This window comes from Cricetulus griseus (assembly GCF_003668045.3).
Source record: "Cricetulus griseus strain 17A/GY chromosome 1 unlocalized genomic scaffold, alternate assembly CriGri-PICRH-1.0 chr1_1, whole genome shotgun sequence".
Taxonomy (NCBI): Eukaryota; Metazoa; Chordata; class Mammalia; order Rodentia; family Cricetidae; genus Cricetulus; species Cricetulus griseus.
In genome coordinates this window covers 89,937,521-89,962,196 of record NW_023276807.1, presented here as the reverse complement: position 1 = coordinate 89,962,196, position 24,676 = coordinate 89,937,521, and the positions used below count along the sequence as shown (strand labels likewise).

Sequence of the window (24,676 nt, the reverse complement as noted above, 5' to 3'; positions counted from 1 at the left end):
GGAGGGCGGCGAGCACGCAAGCCGAGCGGCTGACGTGGGACAAGCTGCCAGGTAGCGGAAGCAGCCAGCAGCCGGCGGAGACACTTCGCAGCGTGGCAGCCCGGGTCTGCGCCTGAAGCCTCCGGATCCCAGCCAGCTAGGTCCAACCCTCGCCAGTCGCAATCCCTTGTGCCCAAGCCAATCTTCGCTTTGAGCGGCAGCATGCACGCAGTGTCGCGCCCAGGGCTCTGAAAGCAGCCAGCGGACACGCTTTCTTGCCTGTCTTTTCAGGTTTTGGGGCTCTTGGCTACACGGATGTGCCTCCCTCCCTTGGCATGATGGGTTTCTTTTTGGCGTCTGTTGGATTTGTGTTCTTTTCCGTGTTATATGTACAACAAGGGCTTTCTTCTCAAGGTAAGTCCGTTGCATGTAGTGTATATGTGATGCTGTGTGGGTGTGGGTGTGTGTGTGTGTGTGTGTGTGTGTGTGTGTGTGTGTGTACCAACTAGAAGAATGGAGCTGTCTAGCTTGAGAGTGGCTCAAACGAAGCCAACAGTGGGTTTCGGTAGTGTTTGGCTTGGCTTTTTTTTTTTCCTTCAAAGTTTATTAAATCGCAAGCTAGCCAGGTTTCAAAGAAAATCTTGTAGACGCCAGACTAGCAGTGGCATGATCACATTCACAGATACACAGGTGTGTGTGTGTGTGTGTGTGTGTGTGTGTGTGTGTGTGTGTGTGTGTGTGTGTATGTGTGTTCCATGTGCATGAACAGGGCAACCACTCATGCACATACTGTTATTACCAATATAGAGCTGCTGGTGGGAAAGGGCTCTCTCTGCCAGTATTCGCTGTAGGAAGGAAGCTTTAGTCCCCTTCTCTGGTCCCTGTGACTTCTTCCCCTTGTGTGTTTACCAGAGAACCCACAAGGAGGTACTAATTGCATCATAAGCAGCAGCTGCCTGCTGGGCCCGGTTGTTCAGGACTTTGCAGGCTGCAGTGGTTGCTTCAGCACCATGAGCAGACCTCAGTTTTTACCTTCTGAAGACTGCATCACTTCTGCAAGCAGAAATGCCCCCCACTCCGCTGGCCGATGTGAGCAGAAAACCCTATTCAAATAGGCTGCCTTCTGATAGTGTCCTTTTCCTTGAAACATAATCAGTGCCCTTTGGCATTTCATAAAATAGTGAAAAGAGACAGCCAGAACCACCCTCTTTCAGAAATGAGGAGAAAGTAGCTGTAACCATTCTTGCCATCCTTTCAACGACCCTCCTTTCATATGTGTGCCTTATGGTTGTGCCCTTCTATCAGCCACAAATAGAAAGGCTCCTTCTAGAGAGCCATCAGCTCTTTGCAAAGTGCCCCTTAAACAGGCTAAGAACAAGCATCTAGTTAGCAAAAAAAAAAAAAAAAAAAAACATCATCCCATATTAAAGGAATGCCTCTAAGGAGGAGGGGGCATTTTATTTTTATGACTTTCACATGGATCTTTTAATCTTACAAGCTGGCAGTGTCAAGGTTAGCAAAAGGGCTAGATGGAGTCTCTGTAGTGTCTTTCAAATAATCTTTGATCTGAACTAAGCATGGATGTATGATTTTTATATCCCCTGACATATGTCAGTTTATAATGGCTTGAAGGGAACAAATGTGAAGGTTGACTTACAGAGATGAAACATATGCTTCTTAGGTAGTGTCCAACTTGATTCACTGCTTGGGCTCCAGAACAAAATTGCTGACCACTATTTTGACAGATTAGAATGTTTTTGACATATACTTACAGTCCATTTCTAGCATGAAACATCCTGGTTAGTCATAGATGGTTTAGAAACTTAAGAATCCAGAAGCATTCTTGTATAGCAACTGGACAGACCGTCTAAATTGCACCTTCGTGGATCTCTCAGTAAGTTTTAGGCAATGCTGCAATCTGGCAAAAGATGCTTGGATGTAACTCTGGGCAGCTGGGCTAGCAGAGAGAGCTATTGGTAAGCTCATTAACCTTTCCATTATCTGGACTTGATGAACAACAAAGTGATGTAGGCATGATATTAAGAACAAGGCACGCAGAGGCAAAGCAATGGGGATAGGGAGCCCTGCAGAGATGCCATAGGAGTTGCTATTGCTGTTTTTATTTTCTCCTTTCAAGGCCAAACAAACAAAAAAACTTGCATTGAGTTCTCCAGGAAAGATACATTGGCAAAGCTGGTGTATATAGACACACCAAAATGATGCATTTCTGTCTTGCAGCAAAATTTACCGAGTTTCCACGGAACGTGACTGCAACCGAGGGACAAAATGTGGAAATGTCCTGTGCTTTCCAAAGTGGCTCTGCTTCAGTGTACCTGGAGATCCAGTGGTGGTTCCTTCGGGGACCAGAGGACCTGGAGCATGGGACCGAGGCAGCCAGCTCTCAGGTAGCCATGGCTTATAGCTCACAGAGCCCTTGCATGTCACTTTCTTCGTTCTTGCATGTCTAATCAGCGCCAGGGCCCAGGGTACTGCCCATGTGTCCACGGGAACCTACGCTGTTCTATGAGAGTGAGAATGGCCGAATTTGTCCTGGTTACAGTAAGTTAAGAGCACCTAGGAAGTCACACTAGCAGAGACATTCGCGATTTAGGCTGGAATTAATACCCAGTCTTGTGGAGCTGTCCAAACTGGCTATGCATCTCTTTTTACAGACCAGGGCCCCCTCCTCCCCAGCCTTCCTTCTGTTTCCCCAATATCAAGGATGAGGACAGTCATTCCTCCTCTAGGTTAGTTCTCTTTCCCTCTCTCTCTCTCTCTCTCTCTCTCTCTCTCTCTCTCTCTTCACTTCCCTCTCTCCCTCCCTCCCTTTTCCCCTCTCCCCCTCTCTCCTCACTCCCTCTGCCTCTCTCCTCCCTTCCCTCTCCCTCCCTTCCACCCCCCACACACACAGAGGAGGAGGGCAGAGAAGGAGAGGAGGGGCGGGAGGAGGGAAACAGGGAGGGAGAGAGGGGGGAGAAATATGGGGAGAGGGATAGATAGGGGTAGGCGGCAGAAAAGCAGGGAGAGGCCCTGGACCGGAGACGAGTGTAGAACAGGAGATGAGGAAACTAGAGAAAACAAGAGAATGAATGAAAACATAAAGAAGCTGAAAGAGTAGCGCCTTAAGAGCGGGAAAGGGAGACCCACGAAGCAAAAGAGGACTCGGACATGAGACCTAGAGGACGAGAAAATCTGTTGAAGAGAACCTAGGGGCTGGTCAGCAGCGAGGGCAAAGATGCAGAAATTTGTCCGGAAAACTTCCAGCCACACTCCTGTTCTCGCCTGGGTTTGCGTCTGCCCCTATCCTTCTCCTAGCCCGCAAGCAGGGCAGACTGAGCTGAGAGGAGAAAACCTAGACTCGCGGCTGCTCTAGCCAGGGGCCAGCCAGGGGGAGCACGGCCTGCAGGGGTTCAGGGACCACAGGAACTCTCCAGGGTGTAGCTAGGATACTGGAGACTGCAGGGACCTCAGGGACGCTCGGAAACAGCGGGGACCGTGGCGGCCACAGGAATGCTTGGGGACCACAGGGAATCTCCAGGTTGTCGCTTGGACAGAGGGGACAAGAGGGACCTTTGGCATTCTCGAGGAAAGCCGGGATTGCAATCATGCTCAGGGAAGACATGGAGACCCCAGGGACTGCTTGGAATCCGACCAGGGGAGAAGGGGACTTCAGAGATGCTCCAGGGAGGAGCGAGGGAGGCGGTCCAGCCTAGCCTCAGAACTGAGTGCTGTAGGGACCTCGGTCGTCCTTTTGTCTCTTAAATTGCCTTTGCTGAAGCGTTTCAAGACCAGAAGGCTGGGATCTCTCCGAGACATTGAGCTGCTGCGGTGGCGGGCCTGGGACTGTAGGATTCCGGAGAGGCTGAGCATTTGCACTCTTCTCCTACAGGTGGAGCTCTTACCCGACAGAGACCCGGACAACGATGGGACCAAGATAAGTGTGAGTATCACAGGGACGAGAGACAGGGGGCGCATGCTTTAGTAAAGGGCCAAGAAAGCCCAAGGTGAACATTGGTAGAAAACAGATTTTAGATTTAAGACTTTTTAAGTCATTGGGCCTGAAAAGGTAACTTTGTAAATTCAGGATGAGAGACAGTTGTCTTTTTTTTAACCTCATTAAATACTTAAAAATTAAGCCAAATCTAGAGTCCATAAATAAAATTGAATTTTTTAATGATGTAAATAATTACAGACTGGCTAGAGTACTAGTTTTCTAGCTAATGTGATTATTGTGCTGTTTTTCTTAATCTTTTTTCACAGTCACCTAAGTTTACCAATGAAGGTCTGTAATACTTCAATATTAATAATTTTAATAATTCAAAGTAATGGGAGTACAACTCTTAATAGAAAATAGAAATCTCAGGAAAACAGAAATGAAACCATCTGATAAGATTTTGAAATATATGAAAGAATATGACTCAATTTGGATATCATTCATAGTTCATATCAAGTATTTATAAACCTAGTATTCAAATAAATCACAAAAATATGAAACCAAAGTAGATGTAAGTCTACACTTGTTTTTAGGCCAGACTGATCTACTGACAATATAAAGATGAGGCTAATTTGTGATAATTACAATGGCCATGGCTGCTTCATCATCCTTCATTTCTGTATGTATAAAATCAATTAAATCTTTAAACTTGACAGATTTATGTGATCTTTCAGTCTGTCAATCATGGATTAACATATGATATATACCAAATTTAACTGCTACAATGATATATATATATATATATATATATATATATATTTCATCTGTTGTATGGGCTACATAGTATAATGTACATTAGACATGTGAGGTTATTGTTGATGTGGGATAAAATTACTAGAATAAATAAGGTTGATCTAAGTTTTGAAAATCAAATCAGTGTTCAATTAATAGCATCATGTTTGTATGATGACATGGACATATACAATGAGCCTTGATTTCAGATACTATTTCTCTGTAGCCTGAGCCCTGCTACCCTCTGTTAAAAGGCAACTGAGAAGAAAATATTACTATCCAAGTCTATTAACAATATCTTTGGTAAAGGGCACCTCCTTTTAAATTGTTATGACCAATAGTTTTGTTTTTTATTCCCCCTTTGGCCCTGGATTTAAGGGAGTGGTCTTGTAGCCATACACAAGGAAAGTCTATCCAGAAATGAACTCCTTATTCAATGTTTCATTCAGCCGAGTTAACCAGGCAGAGGCCAATCCCGTGTTGAAAAAGTAACAGGATCTGGAAAGTGAGGACAGCGTGGCCACTCTGACACTGCTTAAATTGAGTTTGTTTCCCCTCAAGTATGTGGACGAGACTGTTTGTAGAACAGGATGAATATGGCCTTTAATCCCAACATTAGCAAATTTAAGATATTAAAGATGACATCCTTTGACGAGAAACTTTGTTTTTCACCTGCAATTTTTCAGACAGTGAAAGTCCAAGGCAATGACATCTCCCACAAGCTTCAGATTTCCAAAGTGAGGAAAAAGGATGAAGGCTTATATGAGTGCAGGGTGACTGATGCCAACTATGGGGAGCTACAGGAGCACAAGGCCCAGGCCTACCTGAAAGTCAATGCCAACAGCCATGCTCGGAGGATGCAGGCATTTGAAGCCTCACCCATGTGGCTACAAGACATGAAGCCTCGAAAGAATGTGTCCTCAGTGGTTCCCAGCAGCATCCACAGCTCTGCCAACCAACGAACGCACTCCACCTCCAGCCCTCAAGCGGTAGCCAAAATCCCCAAACAAAGTCCGCAATCAGGTATGGAAACCCATTTTGAGCCTTTCATTTTACCATTCACAAACCTCCCACCAAACGGTCAGTTGAATAGCATAGACAGATTAATGTTAGACGGCTTTTCAAATAGGAGATGGAGTTCAATTGAAACGAGGAGATGTGAGCTATTGAGAGCAGGAGACTGGACGTTCAGGATGAGTTTGCTCCATTAGCCCCTGGCACTGTTTCATATCCAGGGATCTGAGAGCTGGACTCTTTTATTCGCCCCCTTCTTTCTGTATTTACACATTATAAGAACAATAAATCATGTAATGTTGGTTACATTATAAATGCATGTTCATTTGCTCTACAGATTTATGTATCAATAATGACCCAAATTAAGAGGCTTCCACTTAATCAAAATGGAAATGAAAAAGACTCATCATAATCACCCATATATTTAGTGACCTATGGCTTTACACAGAGCTATTCTCCAAGGGCTTTTGATTTTGAAGGAGAAACTTCAGCTGCCTGTGATGAAATTGATGGTGATAATGGCAGGAAGTGAGGGGGAGAGAGAGGGAGTAAGTGGTGCAGAGAGAAGGCAGCTCCTACAGATGTGCCATGGATGCCAGTTTGGAAGCTTAGTCACACATATCTCGAGTCAGCTGTGCAAGTTAAAGTAATTGTGACTGGTGTTAATTTTCACAATCATTCCACCAATGGAAACTCTCTGAACTTCTAATCTTGATGTGGGTAGGATCTAGGCTGCCTGGATTGAACAGTTGTGCACAAGACCTATTTTCTCAAATGCTTTGCCTAACATGGAATTAGAGGAACATCTGTGCAAGCACATATTTGATATACGTCGAATCACTTGATGCAGTGATTTATTGTTCTTTTTTTTTTACGTGAAATTTTTCAGACAGGGCAGTTGAAGATAATACTATCCAGCAAAAGCTTCGGATTTCTGAAGTGAGGCAGAGGGGTGAGGGTCTGTAAAAGTGCAGGGTGTCTGGTGGTAATTATAGGAGATTGAGCAACACAGATCCAGGCCTACTGGAAAGTCATTGGCAATAGCCAATGCACACCTCTAAATCCTTGCTTGTTAACAATATGTTTTAAAAAATTGATGTGCTATGTCTGGGATTATAGTACAGTAGTATAGCACTTGATTAGTTTGTATGAAACCCTGGATTCTATCTTCAGTATCATAGAAAAAATCATCCAATCAATAAAAACTAATAAAATAATATATGCCAACATGCATTTCCTATTTATGCTTTTTGTTTGAATAGCTGTGATGTAAATTCTGCAGGATGCCTAGCTAGGGTCTTGTGCATTTCCATTGTTTTAAATGCTGATGAGACTTCCTGTTTTAGTCGTGATAAACATATTGGTCTGCTAAGTGATGACTCAGCCTTTCTGAAGTCCAGTTTTTGTGGCGTTGTTTTATTGCATGTTATCTCCTTTGCTTTTCAAATTCAAAAACAAAGCCAGTAGAGCTAATAATGTTTTGTTGTTGTTGTATTTGGGAGTACACAAATGACAATATATCAGTTACAAGTTTTAACTATTGTTAAAACTTAATGCCTCTTAAGTTTGGGACCCTTTCATCTTCTTTTACATTGTAATACCAAGAGACTAAAACTACCCGTAGAATTACAGAGTGTTCTCTGCATTCAATTTATAACATAATTAGTGAGAACTCTGAACCCTGAGTACTTAATAGTGTACATAGATTATTCCAAGCTAGTCACCAAAAATCCATCTATGAGATAGTCAAATGGAGCAGTTAGTCCCTGTGAATGACTAAAGAGAATGAAGTGTTCTGTTTCTTAAATACCTTATCCACCTTATGATATAAAATAATATACTTTAAACATATCTACTTTATTTTGCTATGTCTCCTAGAGCTGTGATGGAGACTAAATTTTCAAGTAAAATTACTGCTCACTTTGCACCTTCCTATCAGCCTTCTTCTTAGGCACAAAATTGTTTTTTTCAGAAAAAGTTAAAGAAGAGAAGGATGTTGTCCCTGGAAACCTCCATCCACTAAAAGCTCTGGGCACTGCCCTCTTCCTCGTTGTAGTAAAGACAAACATAAAATATTTCAAAATGTCAATGTTCTTTTTACTCCCAGACAATATTGGAAAATCTTTCATGTACTTTTATTAACATTCTCTAACGTCTCCTTCAGCAATTAATGTTTCCCAACCACTCTAGTATGTTGTGTAAGTTTTATGCTTTTAAGATCATTCCATATAATACAGTAATTGGGATGATACATATAATTGTATATCACATACGTGTGATACCCATATCCCAGTTGATAATAGAACTTATTTCATTTCCTCAATTTTTATTCACATATTTACCTTTCATCTCTTAAAGTCACAACAAACACATGAGCACAAAAATGAAAGCACACTTCCTCACTCTACAGGGTTTGTTCAGTTTTCCATTAAAAAGGATAGTTTTTATGGTGAAGTAATAAAAATTAAAATCTTGCTCTGATCAGCAAAGGGCTATGCTAGCCTTTCATATTTTATCAGTTGATACAAGGAGGCCTAACATATATGGCACTGTTAACTTGTGCTACAATATTAACCTGTGCTATAACAAACTAATTTATTTAGCCCTTAATCTTTATTACACTCTTTGGCTTAATTGACTAGATTCACAAACTCAACACTAAATTCAAACAATTTTCCTGTCAATTAATTTCTATATCTTTATGAAAGAAGCATATTAACTGAAAATAACTATATAAAATTTTCAAATTGTCTTAAAAATAAATTAGCTCTAAAGTAAAATTAAATGAAAAGGAAGAGGGGAAAAATAACCCGTGATATTCCATATGCAACCAGATGCAGGTTTGATAATAATTTAGTGTGGCTAGTCCTGGTTTATTTTCTCAAAACGTTCCTCAACGCTAGTGACTAGATGCTGTCCTTTCTTGCTTGTATTTTCTTTCTCTTTATATGTTATAAATGATGAATAATTACAAGTCCATAATTTTAATGTTATTTACATTTTATTTTCATTTTATAATCAGCAATTAGAACTGAAATAATAAATAAAATATAATGCAAACCAATAAACAAAACTTTCTTACAAAATTTTAATCTTAAGTTCTTTAGAGACCTCTCCAGTTCTGTGTACCCAGGGCAGAATAGTTCATATCAAACCCATTAGATTTTTGTTCTGTTCTGTCCTATTTTTATTGTACACAAAGCTTGGGAAGAAAAATAAATGCTATCAAATATAATACAGACACAATCAAAGCATGGACTTAGAAGTTAAAGAAATGTTTTACAAATGTTCTAGGAGGAGGAAGCCTTCTTCCTTTGCATCTGAATCAACAAAGGCTCTCTGGGAGAAGAGCTCAATAGCAGGGGGAGGTAGGCTTTACATCTTCACATCAGGGAAGTGAAGAAACACCTCTCTGAAAGGAGAATGGGGGGACCAGGATGGGAAATCCAGAGCCTCTGTTGGGGTAGAATGATTTAGCTCCATGTTCCCGAAAGTTGAAAACTTACTCTAGTTTCTTCATCCCTCCACCATATCCCTGAATAATCAAATGAACTAACTTTGCTTTGCTTTTGCTCCCTGTCTCCTCCATTCTTCACTCTTCCCCATTCAGAAGCTAAACTTCTACAGTGACTAAGTCAGATTGCCTCATTTCTACTGTTTCCTTCTCTTTCACTGATCATTTCAAGCCCCCTGACAAACAGTCAAATAAAACCAACAGGAAGCGATGCCCTGCCTGTCTGTTCTCACTGGGCAGAGCCAGATCTCTGTGAGTGTTTGCCCAGCTAATACCAGTTCCTCCAAGAAGGGCAGTGTTATGCTCCATCTTCCTCTCTGACCTGAGTCCCATGGAGTATTGCTTCTTTGTTAATGCTACTGCTGATGTGTTCTGAGAAGTTACTGATATCTACTCAACATTACTTTGTAACTCATCCTTTCCAACATCTAGGCAGCACTGGTTTCCAACCATTTCTGACATTCTGACCTCTCTTGAATGCAGAGACTGATTCCCTGTTCCTTGCCTCTTTGCTTTATTTTCCCCTTTGCATCAGTTCCTTTTATAAGGCTATTCTCATTCATAACTTGTCTTTATCCTGTAGTTTTGACTTTTAATTTTCCTTCGAAAATGTTTCCATTCACATTTCTCCTTCTGATTACTTTCAGGAGACCCAGACTAGTGTTCATAGTTGTCTCCTAAACATCTCTGAATGTATGTCTTCAAAGCCTTATGGCAAATATAAGCTAGGGCACATTTGTTGATTCTGCACTGCTGAGAAGTAGAGTCTGTGTTTCTTCAGCTGCAGTTTCAGTTGGCCTGGAACTGTATGACTAATAAAGTTTGAGGAAGTTATGCTATTCCAATTCCAGGACTTACGAGGACTCATAGCCTCTATCCCCATCTCTTGGAGGCCAATCACTATGAGGAAGCCATCTTAAACACCAATCATCCCCAGCCAGCATCTAACCTCAGCCCCATTCTGTCTCCTGACAAGCACTGTCCAGCTCAGCCCAGGCATCATACAGATTGGGTATTTTCTTCTAGACTGGACATGGGGGTGTTTCCTTCACAGAAGTAGATACCCATCTAGGTCACAGGAACTCAGAAGTTCAGAGCTCTCTGTTATTATCTGAGCTTATTCACTAAAAAAGAAATGTTCTTCCTCCTGTTTCATAATGATAGCTCCTGTGAAAATTTTGGAAATGTCTTATTGCTCCCTCTTTCAGTTGCCAGTTCAATTAGTCATTTTATCCCAGTAATTTTTTATTTTATATTTTACTTCATTAATACAATGTTATTTTATTTATTTTTATTTTTAAAACAATCTTATTTTATATACCAATCCCAGTTCCCTCTTCCTCTTGTCCTCCCACTCCACCCACCTGGCATCCATTCCTCACTGAGTATGAGACCTCCCATGGGGAAACATCAAAGTCTGTCACAAGGCCCTTCACCCTGTATCGAGACAGAGAGAGGTATCCCTCCATAGGAAATAGGCTCCAAAAAGCCAGTTTATGCAATAGGGAAGTACTGGCTTCACTACTAGTGGCCCCATAACCTGCCTAAGGCCCCCAACTGTCACCCAGATACAGAGAACCTCGTTCGATTTTGTGAAGGTTCCCCAGCTGTCAGTCTGGAGTCAGTGAACTCCCACTTGCTCAAGTAGGTCATTTCTGTAGGTTTCCCCATCATGGTCTTAACCTCTTTGCTCATATTGTCATGCCTCCCTCTCTACAACTGGACTCCAGGAGTTTAGCCTAGTGCTTAGCTGTGGATCTCTGCATCTGCTTCCATCAGTTACTGGATGAAGGTTCTATGATGGTAATTAAGGTAGTCATCAGTCTGATTACCAGGGAAGGACTGTTAAGGTAACCTCTCTACTATTGCTTAGATTCACTAGCAGTAGAACCAGAATTTTTCTTCCCAAGATGTATCCTTGAAAAGTTGCATTTTTTTCTATTCTACAAACATTGCTTTCATTTTGAATATGCCCTCTTGATTTCTTTATCCTCTGTGTTTCAATTCCAACATAAGAAATGTATCGCAACAGTCCATGTTTTATTCCTAAAGCCATCATTTCTATAAAAAATATTTCTGAAGTTCCAACCATTAACTTTTATAGTCAAATTTCCTGTTTCTTCAGTCAGAATCCTGGTCCTTCATGCTTAGTATTTACTGTTTCCAGGTACTCTTTTGCCTCTATAACCCTGCAAATTTTTTTCACTGTGTGGGTCTTTCCTTGATTGTGAATTCCTAAACATGTTATCCATTTATACTACTCTCTCCTGACCTGGAAATAAAATCCATTGTTTCCCCAGCCAGGTTCCTCTATCAGGTTGTTCATATTTGCTGTGAAGCCAATGCTGTACCTTATATTGAAAAACATGCCTCTTTCAGCTCTGTAAATCTCATGTTCAGGCCAAATAGGACAGATGCCACACTAATTGTAACTTGGCAACAGATAGTAGACACAGCAAGAATTTAAGCAGACTCTACATGCCTAGAAGAAATGAATATTTATGTCCCAAATCCCCCAAATGATGTAGACTATTCATGGTGATTCTTGAAGTGAATCCTGCACTCTCCCTACGCAAGAGCCCACAGGAGCACTTGTGATGCTTTCCCATGCTAACACCCCATCCAGCACCTACTCACTTAGATCCTCTGAGGATGAGACCAGAAAGGAATAGCTTTATGTTTGTAAATGAGGATCACTAGTTTTCAGAAGCCTTTGAAACAAGCAAGGAATTATAATTCTACCGGTGATGGGGGTGGAACCTCCAAATATTCATAGAGCCTTCACTTCAGCTACTATATTTTTCTAGTGTCAACAAGGACTTGCAAAAGCTCTTTTCTTTGCTCCTGGGTTGAACAGCTGGGAATGGGAAGAAAGCCAGCAGTGGTTAAGGAAGCTGTTAGCTTCATTGCTACACATGGAACCTCTAGTCACTCAGTGGGAATGTCGGTTCTCTGAAGTCTGAAACATGATTTTTGTGTTTCCACCATGAGATTATCCTTAGAGCTGAGAGTCACCTGCTGCTAATAGCTGCCAGAAGCCCAGTGCTCGACAGAGCTTCTCTGCTGATGAAAACCATGGCAGCTCTCCAAGAGTAGCCAGGTTCAAATGTCCTTAAATCTGAATTTCAGAGGAATTGGGAAAGTGGAATGAAAATTTGGGGGCCTTTTATGAAGATTGGTGTAATGTATGAGTAATTGCTGTTCCACCCTCAGGTACAGAACCATTGCACAATGCAAATGTTATCTTGATATTTAGGGTAGATTAATTTGATCACTGTTACTCCATCAACTAAATGACTGCCATGAAAATAAATGGTTGATGAATAAAGAGAAAAATAGATAAGAGGCAATGATTTGAATACCTCAGGTCAAAGAATCCTCGAGAGCTATTAGAATAGGAATTGTGTTGATCAGGAGTCTATACTAGTTAACTTCTCCAGAAATCATAACAAATTTTCCTAACTGAAACTCATTATCTTCTGCTTGGATAGGCTTTTCAGATCAAGGTGAAGGTTCACTTGTCATTTATTAGGCCATCTAGAACTGAGAAGATGTGAAACAGAATATGTCAGGACTCTAGGCTGTGTCTCAAATGATGTGTCTGCTAGGCCTTGGAACTTCAAGAAGCTACTGTTATAATATGAGCATCTTCCTGGTTAGATGACCAAAAGGTTAGAAAGGTGCTAGAAATAACTCATCATATGGGTCAGAAGAGCACACATCCTGAAAGAGAATGAAAGGCAGCATTGCTCCTCCAAGAAATACTGCTGCCATTAAGAGTAGAATAAGCTGCAGCTAGTGTATGTCTCGGATGAGAAGGCCAAGGGGCTGAACTCCAGCAGAGGAGTAGTGTACAACAGTAAAGAAGATAAGGCCATGGTCAAACATGTATAGCTCTATGATTCTGTTTCTTCATTCTCTAAAATGGAACCACAGCACAATCCTCAGTCTTCTGAGAATTACACATTAAAGGCTTGGCACTTAATAACTCCTAATGATTGGCAACCAATTACAGTGAAGGCATGATTTCATTGTATTTATTTGCTGGTAATAACGTGTGTGTATACTTGTCCATCCTAATCTTCAGGGTCACATTCCAGGACTCATGAAACTTCAGATAAACTCAGACATATAGACGATGTTCTCTTCCTTCATGTACCTACTGATAACACGATTTAATTTGTCAACAGGGCATAGGAAGAGATTACCAAAAATAACCACAAAGTTAGAGCAACTACTTAAAAAGCCTTGGCAATGTCGTCTCTTTTTCTAGAAAGTCAAGACAAACACTTTTAGTATTTTTCTTTTATTTTTATTTTATGTATATAGTTTTGTTTTATTTTTTTTCTGTGTGTATGTCTGTGTCCACAGAGGGCAGAAAAGAACATTGGATTCCATGAGACTAGAATTTCAGATGGTTGTGAGTGCTATGTGGATATTGGAAATCAAACCCCGGAAGGGTAATCAGTGCTCTTAACCACTGAGCAATCTCTCCATGTATATAAGACACATATCAATTCTTGGGAGTAGTTGACTGTGGGTAACTGAGACAGAGAAAGAGAAACTGTAGATTAGGAAAAAGACTGTAAATATCTGTGTCTACCTGTTGTATGAAGCAGATATTTTCCTTTAGGGACATGGAGATGTGGTAAGTTAAAGAGGGAAGAACTTTAAGAAATGAACTTGAATAAGCAGCAAGGAATTCAAAGCTGTAAATATATAGACCTTTTCTTGTCTGAATTAAATTCAAGCTTTCAAAACAGCCTCTTAAGGAATTTATGTGATTAGAAGTACAGCTAAAAATATAAAGAAATGACAATATTTTCAAAGGCCTTAGGAGTAAAGAAAAATGTTAAAGCCAATAATGAAAGATGAAGAAAGTCTAGTTCATCTTCCCTGGTGGATAGAGACTTATTGCTAGACTCACGGTCTACCAGCTTCTTTCTGTGAATGAGCTGTCCACAGAATCTCTCTGAACTTTAGAAATGCCTTGTGTGTAAAAATTGATATGGAAATGCTCATATCCCAGGTCATTTTCAGCCTTCAGTGAAATTGTGAATTGTAAACATCTAACAAATAAACCTGGACTGTGGGTGAGACTGGAGCTCCCCACCCTCTTCATCTTTCCTGAAAGACTATCAAACAGCCACCCTCTAAGAAGAAATCAAAGGAAGACAAATATGAATTGAGAAAACAAATATTGGAAAATTCTAAAATTGTGTAAAACAATATAAATTAGAAACAAAAGTAGAGGAGAAATTAAAAGAAACAAAAAGGAAACATTTTTACCACAATTTAGAATCTATTTCAGAATGAAAATAAAACCAAACATAGGAAAGTCAAATCAAAGATCTAAGGCTTTGGAATAGTTTACAGATGAAAATGACATTTTTACTATAAGTAACTTAAATAGTTAATAATTTAATGAAAACTTGCATCAATGTTCAAGTTAATAGTTTTATATAACTCTTAGGGAAGGAAGGAAGTCAATAGTGAGATGTGCTGTGATTATGTGACCCACACAGCAGGGGATCAAGTGATGTGGATTAAAAACTAGACTATTGTACAAATTCAATTAAATCTATCTAAATACAATACCCATGGAAGAAAAAGTCAGAATACAATGCAGAATTATCAGTAATTCACAAAAGGAAAACATGTAAAAGAGTCACTTTTGAAAAATGTAATAAATAATAATAGGTCACATAAATGTAAGTAGAGGAACTTATTGAGATAATTTAGGGCTGAAAAATGAGCATGCCATGCATTTGGGTGGTTAGACTCAATACTGCAATTCTCAGACATTTCACAGGTATTTGCATGTTTAATAAGTTAAAATCCCTGGTAATTTTTCTAAAATTTGACAGACATAATGGTGGCACATATTGCTTATGATAATGAGATTATCAAGGTCACAGTGAATTGGAGGCCCCAACACTCTTCACTAAGAAAGAACATCCCTTCCCAAGGACAATTTGATTTGATAGGAAAGGTCAAACATGGGTCTTTAAATCCATGTTCTCTGAAATTGTACTTGTGGAAAGAAATTTCTAGATCAATAGTAAATCATAAGTGTACTTCTGACCAGTCATATTTATGACAGATTTTCATGTGATTTAAAATACACAGTGACTAAAACTGAAGAAGTCAACTATGAATGTATTAAAGCATATATTAAATATTATGTATGTTACAGAACTACATTTTAAAGAATATAGGAATATCTAACATTTTATATAACATGAGAAATTATAGGAAACAAATCCGTAAGTGGAAACATACCACAGGTAAAACTTTAAATCTATCTGATAGTTGTCCATAGGAAACTAATAAAAATGACACATAAAAATATATATCAAAATGTCAAGATGTTAACATTTGTCTTTATATTTATACTCTGAGTACAATAACTTGATACTTTGATATAAGAAAAAAAAACAGTTTAATGTTTAAAATGTACCTGGTTCAAAAACCAAAGTAGGCATCTCATGACAGTACAAAAAGTGAAGAAAATAATATTGTTATGTGACTATGGAGTTGATGAAAAAAATTAAAATACATGCATAGATGTACATTTTTATATTGAAGAACTCTTATGAAAGTGTTATACAGAGAAATTTCATGTAGGATAAAATTAAGAATATTATATCCATATAGTATTTTACACATATGTAACACCATCCTTTCTGGACACCAAATAATTTGACTATCAAACCATTATTTCTGAGAAAAAAAAGACTTGAGCCTGATGAATTCATAAGTTAAGCACACATAATATCCATAAAAATACAGTCTTATGCCCTCTCAATGATGTGGTTCAACCTCACAGTTCAAAGAAATGTTAAGATGATTGGTGATGTGTCATTATTGGGAATATCAAAATAATCCATGCACAGAAAGATTTATAAGCAAGGGACATTAGTATTTAACCTGACTCTGTCACAGTCTCTGTATTTGACTCAAAGCAAACTGTGATGCCGGAATTCTCAACTCCTTGTTCCATTAGGCAGACAACTATGGAACCATTGGGAAAATAAAGACAGAAAGTTAAATGAAAGGAAGCAATTTTATCTTCAAAGTCAATAACATTTTAGTGTAGATTAAATAATGTAGTCAGGTATTCTCGAATGTCTCTGTATAAAGGTGTATATAAAGCTGTGACAGAGTGAGTATACTGCTCCATCAGCCATTCCTTGTGTCACTTAGACTGCTTACAGACAAATATGTTGAAGCATCATTGGTAGCATATAAAATATTTCACTTTTAAATTTTCTGATCAAACAAATTCATGTGGGCTGAAGGTAATTTTCCCATTTCTAGCCTTTAAATAATTGATGTGGGCAAATGCTGCACAAAAAGAGCAATCAATAGAATTACAACCACTAAATATACTTTAAAAACTTACAGAATTGAGAATTCTATTTCAAACCATCTGAAACAGCAGTTCTCAACCTGTGGCTCATAACTTCTCTGGGAACCCAAAGGACTCTTTCACAGTGATCACCTAAGACCATCAGAAAACACGGATATTTACATTCTGATTCATAACAATAGCAAAATTACAGTTATGAAGTAGAAACAAAAATAATTTCATGGCTGGGGAATCACCACAACATGAGGAGCTGTATTAAAGGGTTGCAGCATTAAAAACATTGATCTAAAATATTAGAGAAAATTCAGAGCTGTGAATTATGTCTTGGAGCTTTTAATGCTATTGTAGTCCTTAGCACTGTTTAGCTAATATAATTAGGATAAAATGAATGCTTGGGTTTTGAACGTATGTATGTTTTAGTTTATCTACAATGCAAACTACAAAGATTATTGTTGAGGAAATGCATACATTTTATATAAATTGGTTAATGTTTTAAGAAAGCAAGTTCAGACCACTTATACAGTAACAGCCAGAGAAAATTAGAAAGTAACACTTGGACCACCTGTCATTACATGCTTAATGATAAAAGTCACACCAGTATTTCAAGTGGTGCTTGAAATGACCAGTTGTGTCTAGGAAGCGAAATGTACATTCTGTAGTAGCAGGATGTGTTGATCCTTTGATTTACATGTCTTGATAAGGATCAATTTAACAAAATATTCACATTAGAATCCCTAGTGCTGATAGCTGAGATTATACAAATCTCTCTTTTACAAATACCTTATAAAACGCCTTATTTCAGAAAATTTTGAAGCAGCTAGATTCATGAAATGGTAAATCCTTAGCAACAACCTGAAAAATGCATGTACAAAATCTTACCTCTTTGCATTATGCTGAAGAAGTGTGTTGTTATGGTCATTAGACTGATGGTTTCTTTGTTTTGTTGGCATCAGGTGCTCCAATAGTTGCCACCTCAAAATCAAAAATTCCTGAACAGCAAAAAAATTAAATTTTAAGTTGTGCAAAGTTATCTTTTTCCAAATTATGGTGACATCATTTCAATTTATTTAAAAAGACACATGAAATTTGAAGTTCTGTCTTGAAGGCTGTTTCTCTTTTCTTCCTCAATCTGAATTCCTCTGTTGTCTTTTTTTTTTTTGTAATAAGAGGTGTTTTCCTTATATGATAAGGAATTTACTTTTATGGCCTTCAGGATTGAAATCTATAAGAATACAGAAAATGAATGAGATATTCTATATTTCACCAGTTAGTGAATAATTACCTAAATAGTCACATCAACTTCTACTTCGCCAATGCAGGCATCATTAAAATACATTTCTCTGACTGCTCCACTTAGAATTCAACCATTCTAGCTGTGATGCATCTTGTATTGGATTCCTAACTCAGGGTCCATATTCTTGCTGTTCTTAGTAGGTGAACCATGTGTATAGTTCCTGTCTTTGCATTCCAATACAGCTGTCCTGCCATTATCTCTATTGCATTCACCACTTTGAATGCACAGCGTAGGAAAACTACATGTGTGGAATTTGATTATTCCAAGGATCTGAATCAATAACTACTTTCACATTATAAAACAGTTTGCTAACTAAAAATAAAAGCATGCACACAGAAAGCATAAATTGTATGAGTAAATAGTTTTAAGCACATTTACTCATACGTCAGGAAATAGTGTTAATTATATGCAATTCTTATTTATGCCTTATAATTGTTATTAAAGTGTAGTATTCAAACTACCTTCTTTGGAACCTTCTGGTTATCTACCAATTCTTACTCTTTTTCCTTCCATTTTGTCAAAGCTACTCATATTCCTCTCTGTTTTTAGCAGTCAGAATTGAGAAAGTTTAGAGTTTTCAGGTACAAAGAATTACCAGATTAAATTATGGGATGCACTGACTAGCAGCATCTGAGTTCTAAAGTTAATGTAACTTGGACTGGAACTCAGTGGCACTATCAGCTGAGCATACCTGAACAAACTGGGAAAACCCTTTCTATAAAGGGCTATGGCAAGTTCACAGACTCATGGCCAGAGATAAAAAAGTGCCCAAAAAATACTAGCTTGTCCTGTCATAATCTATCATGTCATGGTTACAAGATTGACAAGATCAGTTTTATTTCATTGGAGACATCACCATGAAAATGGCCTTAGTTAAGATGTCCTATGACAACAGGCTAGGAGTTGGCACAATAATTAAACTACAAGTGTAAAGTGCAGAGTTCAGGATTGGGGAATTGGCTCAGTGGATAGAAGTACTTTCCATGCAAACATGTATTAATATCCACATAAGTACCATTCACGGTGTGGCAGCCTCTTATAATCCCAACAGGTTGGAATTAGAAACAGGGAAATCTTAGGACAAGCTGGTTCTTTTATAATTTTAAATGATAACTATTATTGACTGCATGACACTGCTAATAAACATGGACAAGCTGGTTCCTTAGATTAGGTGAGTTGGTGAGCTCTGGGTTTAATATACAAGGTGCGAAATGATGGAGGAATAAACCCAGTGTCAACCTCTGGCCTCCATGTACATATGCACACACAATCTCCTGTCCACATGCACATGTACACCTGTGTGCATACACACAGTCCTATACACACACACACACACACACACACACACACACACACACACACACACACAAAGAGAGAGAGAGAGAGGGAGAGAGAGAATACATAGATGAAAATTTTAAAAGATGCACTATGATCTTAGTTGAATGGAAGCAACATTGCTCTTACAGGTTCAGTCTTCATTAGAAAGCAGATACCTAAAAACACTGAAGTGCCTGATTTTTGGTCTGGAACATTCTATAGTGTCTGTGGTATATCTAAATGCCTTGTTATTTATACCAAGAATGGAGGGGCAGCTACTCTTTCTCCCTGGTCCTCAATACAAAGCCCTCTAACTAGAAGAGGTCTGTAATTTGCTGACCAAAGGAAAGCAAGAAAAGCTGCTACTGCCAATATGCCAGGGCACAGCAAAGTTAGTAACTTATGTATTAAATCAAAATAATGCTAACTTCTTTATAAAAGCTAAAAGAAATTGTCCCTGGACCCTTAGGATTTCTAATAAAAAGATATTCTTCTAAAAACATTTCTAGGATAAAATAATACTACTATTTGATCTTCCTCTTAGTAGTGATTTATCACAAGCTAACCTGAATAAAATTTTCATCAAAAGTTAGCTCAAATTTTCTTCCACAGTCATTTTCACTTCTTAAAGCTGACATCTGTAATAAAGAAAAGTATTTCAAAGAGGTCTGTCTGCTATGGGGCTTAAAGGAAATAGAGACACTGACTTTCCAGACAACAAAGTACCAGGCTATTGTCGCATTTATCTTGGGGGAGTTCTGATCTTATGATAAGCATCTCCAATATTCATTTTACAAAATAAATATTCTACATTCTTACTAGTGGAGCCACACAGGGAAAGAATGTCTTTCTTCTTTTTTCTTGTTCCTTTTGATGCTAATAGGTGGTCAGGAAGGAAAAAAAGAGGAATCTCTCAGACATCACATGTGGAGTGTCCAACAGACCCCTTCAGTAGTGATGCTTCTTGTTCCTAAACCAAGTAAAAGTCAGATGTGCATAAGAAAGTAATACATAAAAGGTATTCAAAGTCAAAAGAATGTGGATATTTAAATAAAAATTTCATGTGTTCAATTTTAAGATAATTCTTTTCCCTTCCCACTTGGTTATTTGATACTCACACCATATGATATTTCCTCTAAGCCATGAGCTTTGCCATTATTTCCACCATAGCCTACTAATGATGACATCTTCAACACTCAGCCTAACCTTTTTTGGTCTTAAATCAAAACCTTGGAAAAGAAAGTTGTTAGGTAAGGGGATATCAGAATAATGGTGAAGCCACAGCTCACCTAAATACTCCAGAGACTTTGAGGAAACTTTAAACTCTAAAAGTCCATGATTTGAAAAGTTCAAAATATTGTACAATGTGCTATCTGATATATATTGAGCTAGCTAAAGTTCACTTAGGACCTGGTGATATTTCCATATCTGGTATTTATCAGTTTATAGCTAGAGAAATGTAAAAATTGTGTGAAATGAGTTTATCTCTCAAACATATTCTTCAAGTGATGACCTAACATAGGTGAGGATCTTGAAGCAGTGCCACCACCCCAGGGTTCAGGCAGGACTCTTTGCTTGGAGTGTGCTTGGGGCTTCACACCTATGTCTCTGCCTTACTGTTTTCTGTATAACTCAGAGCAATCTGTCTCAGAGTATTGCTTCCTTAATCTGTGCATTAAGCATTTGGAATTGTTCTGAGAAATGAGACTATGTCTTAATTGTTTGTTGTACTGATACATAGTAGTTCCCCTATGCATCACGGCTACTTTGGAGATCACACACTTAGCTAGACTTGCAGTACAAATAAATGCTAAATGGAAATTATGAGGGAGCTAAATTTTTCCATCTGGCAGATGAGAGTGTCAAGGGGCAAGGGGAAGGAGACAATGTAACTGTTTCTAAAATATGATGGGAAAATGGAGGCTGAACCTCTTTTTGAATGTTATTCCTGTTGATGACTTGAGACAGAGCATAGCTGTCGGGACAGATAATATTAGCAGGCCATGGAACACACCATTTCTAGCTGAACTGATGGAGTCTGATAAGTCGTCACTACTGAGCGTGGATTGCTTTTAATTTTATTTAAAAATAAACAAGTGAAATTTCTATTACATTATGTAGCAATGATGATGATGATGATGATGATGATGATGATGATGATGGAGTTATTGCGGCTTTCATACATTGCTCCTTGGTCAGACTCATTTCTCACACTTGTGTAAATTATGTGCTTGCCTTTGTACCGGGAAACAATGCTAAAACCAGGAGGACTCAAAGGAGATGAGAAATGGAAGCTAGACTTCTGCATTACATGGGCTTTTAAGATTTCTCAAACACTTCTTTTCTACTTACATTAGAGAAAATATCTCTGCCGGCTTCACAGACAAGGGGATGACACACTAGAGTGCACTATGAACGTCTTTAATGACTGATGGGTGGGGGCAGGTGTCATTATTGCCTAGCTACAAGCTAAGGGACACAACTAGGTGCATTCTGAATCTGGAAGAAAACTCTTTTATCACTGCCTAGACTTACTACCTACACATTTTCTTCCATAAGTTAGATATAGCATCTCTCTTCTTACAGAGTACTTTATGTTAAAAGTGAAAGTTTAAAACTTCTAAAGGCTTTGTTTTTATATGAACAGTATACTTAACAGTTGCTTAAAAGAGTTCAAGTCTTTTAATGGTTTGTAAGTGTGGTCAGTAAGATAATATATAAAGATAATTAATTCCAAACAATGTTAACTCTGTAAAGGCACAAGAGAAGCAAAACCAAAATACTTAAAAGTTCAGAGGAGAAAGAGAGTCCCATGTTCTGGAGGATAAAAAGATACCAGGAACACCAGGTCTTCTAAGGGCAATGATTGCTGAAATGCATAATTCTTTGGGGCAAGTAATAGGTTATGTTTGACCTGAGAAGAAAGGAAAAGCAAGTGAATCTATTCTGAGGCAGATCTGGCTTACTAATATGAAAAGCCGAAAAAAATCGTAACACATGCATAGTTAGGCTCATGCTAGAAAACATAGAATAAATAAGTGTATCACTTGAAATCTCAGAAGAAGATGGCAACAGAAGTTGGAACTCAAGACTTCTGACTGCAGTCTTGGCTTACTGTTTCACAAAAGTGCAATGTTTCTGTATGGGAAAAAGAGAGTGCCTGGGGAGTTGCTGGTTTGTTCTTGATGGAAAACAATGCTTCTGATATTTATATGTAATAAACAAGAATATACTGGCTGACAATATTTTTTCTGAAAATAGTATGAATCTTAATGAAACAGTGATGTTGGTAATTTAGTACAATTACATAAGACAGACTACAGCATTTTAGAGCCTCAAATTTCACTGTCTTAGAGGCGTAAAAAAAAAAAAAAAAAAAAAAAAAAAAAAAAAAAAAAAAAAAAAAAAAGGTCTAAGGTCTATCTCTTCTCACTCGGGACACAAATCAAAACCAAAGAAGAAGTGAAACAATTCTGTGTTGTGATGAAACAGAATGTAGAATTTACCACATAGAACAAAGTCTTTATGGTTATCCTAGCAGAAATAAGTTTATGTAATTAGAAATGTGCTAGTGAATGCATGCAACTAGAGTGGATGAAGGATTCCAACCTGGAAAAACAGTTCTGTGTTCCCATGGTGGATTGTGCATCTGAAGGCAATTCAAATTTTCAACCACTTTCAAAGAATTTCAGCCATGTCAGACTGGCTTGATTTCCCATTAAAATATTCATGTAAATTATGCTTTAACTTGCACATGCTAGAAGTATGGCAGGAAATGCTGAGTCAAATGAAGCAGCTGTTGCTTCATTAAAGTCATGGAAAAGGTAGATCTAAGAAAGGAGCACCAAGAAAGAGCAATCTCAGTTAAAATCCAACTTGTAACACTCACCCCTAGAAGGAAACTGATACTTCACAAAATAACTCCTGGAGTGAACCCTTTTTCCATGATTTTTGCTACTTTCATCATTTTTAAACATCTCTTGGTAGCATATATATTTGTGTCAAATCAAATGCAATCAGCTACTCAGAGAACTGGGTAGTAATTTGTCTTTTTCTTTCTGTCAAAGAATCTTACGTCAAAATCTAACATGAGTACATGCTCAGTTATGAACAGTTAGTGGATTAGAATACATGTTTGATTTGTGTGTTCTCTGTACTTGGAACCACAGGATGACTGAGAGTAACTTTAGGGTCTCAACATTTTCACACAAGCTGAACACTGGGCACTTACTGCTTCTCCAATCCTTAGGTTGATGGAAAGAGATGACATGTAACATGCACAGACTAACCCGCCAGAGCAGCAAGTCAGAGTCAGCACCAAAGAAAGCCGACAAATAAGCAGAAATGATGGTCTTGTCTTTCAGCAGACCATTCTAAAACCTCATGTGCCTGTTCTGCAGCGGCTCTTTGAGTGCATCTGTTTCTGTCATTGCGATTGAGGAGTCAGCCTGGTTTAGCTGAAATAGTACCATTTAAATTCTCACCCCTTTTCCATTCCAATTCCATATAACCATTCTCCAACTAAATAAAGAAAGAAGAGTGTTTTTGTACCTCATCACTTTTTTGTTACTACTATTAGTTGCTGATATGTTGTTAAGGCTAGAAATTGACTGGTTATAAAAAGGAAGATTTTTTTTTTATTATAGTGGTACAATTTAATCCCCTCCCCACCACATGCAACTAGTTTCAGAGCTCATTCAGTTCCTTTCATTGATAGTTCTTCCCCACACTTGAGAGACAAAAGCTTGAGAAAGGTCAGTCATACTCTGAAAGTAATCACCAAGAGAAGGTGGCCTCCAACACGGTCCTCAGCACTGAACAGCTCAGTGCTCATAAGCTTTGGATTTCTCCTGCACTTTTACACTACCACACTATTGAAATAGGGAGTGTGCTCTCAGGGAGAAGGGTGGGAACAACAAAATGATCACATGAAGTGACACTCATGACATTTCTTAAGGGAAAAGTGCTTGAATTTGTTTGCTGTCAGAGTTCCCAGCCGTGGGATGGCATTGTTTAAAAACAAGACCACCAGATTCTTGGGACTGAAATGTTTTGTATGTGTTGTTGTTTGCAGTGCATGCCAAGACATTCATGAGCACCAGAGCCAAGCTGGCGAGCTAATTAAATATATATATATGTGTATGTTTAAACAGCCTAATAAGGAGCATTGGAAATCTTCAAGATGAGCGAATATCTTATAACTTCTTCCGCAGGTGCGAGGATAGCTACAAGCCATGGACTTTCTGTCCTGCTTCTTGTTTGTGGCTTTGTGAAGGGTGCTTTGCTTTAATCTAAAGTGCTGACTTTTTTCCAATATCACTTTCTCTTCTTAAAGCAAAGAGCAAATCGCCTGTAAAATCTACGGAGCGGACAGCAAAGTTGACCCTAAACTCCAAGCACCATTCTGCACCCCTGTACTCTAGTTACCTACACAAGGAGCATCAGCTTCCGGAAGCATAA

The 24,676-nt window shown here is 38.6% G+C and overlaps 1 protein-coding gene across 2 annotated transcripts; it reads left to right on the top strand.

Annotated features, from left to right (window-relative positions):
* The first annotated feature begins 314 nt into the window (after window positions 1-314).
* Vstm2a (V-set and transmembrane domain containing 2A) lies at window positions 315-24,676 on the top strand. Of its 2 annotated transcripts, none has more exons than XM_027388088.2 (5): window positions 315-393; window positions 2,218-2,384; window positions 3,869-3,919; window positions 5,392-5,728; window positions 24,552-24,676. In XM_027388088.2, exons 1-5 carry the CDS (start codon window positions 315-317, stop codon window positions 24,674-24,676), a joined length of 759 nt encoding a protein of 252 aa, XP_027243889.1. The 2 variants fall into 2 exon arrangements, with proteins under 2 accessions (XP_027243889.1, XP_027243890.1); XM_027388089.2 differs by lacking the exon at window positions 24,552-24,676 and adding an exon at window positions 24,430-24,506.

What these genes read in the sequence shown, in the direction of transcription:
- Vstm2a (XM_027388088.2), top strand. Translation starts at nt 315, where the DNA reads ATGATGGGTTTCTTTTTGGCGTCTGTTGGATTTGTGTTCTTTTCCGTG. An exon ending in CCGAGGCAGCCAGCTCTCAG is followed by an intron (nt 2,385 to 3,868) that starts GTAGCCATGGCT and finishes CTTCTCCTACAG; the next exon opens with GTGGAGCTCTTACCCGACAG. An exon ending in CAAACAAAGTCCGCAATCAG is followed by an intron (nt 5,729 to 24,551) that starts GTATGGAAACCC and finishes CTCTTCTTAAAG; the next exon opens with CAAAGAGCAAATCGCCTGTA.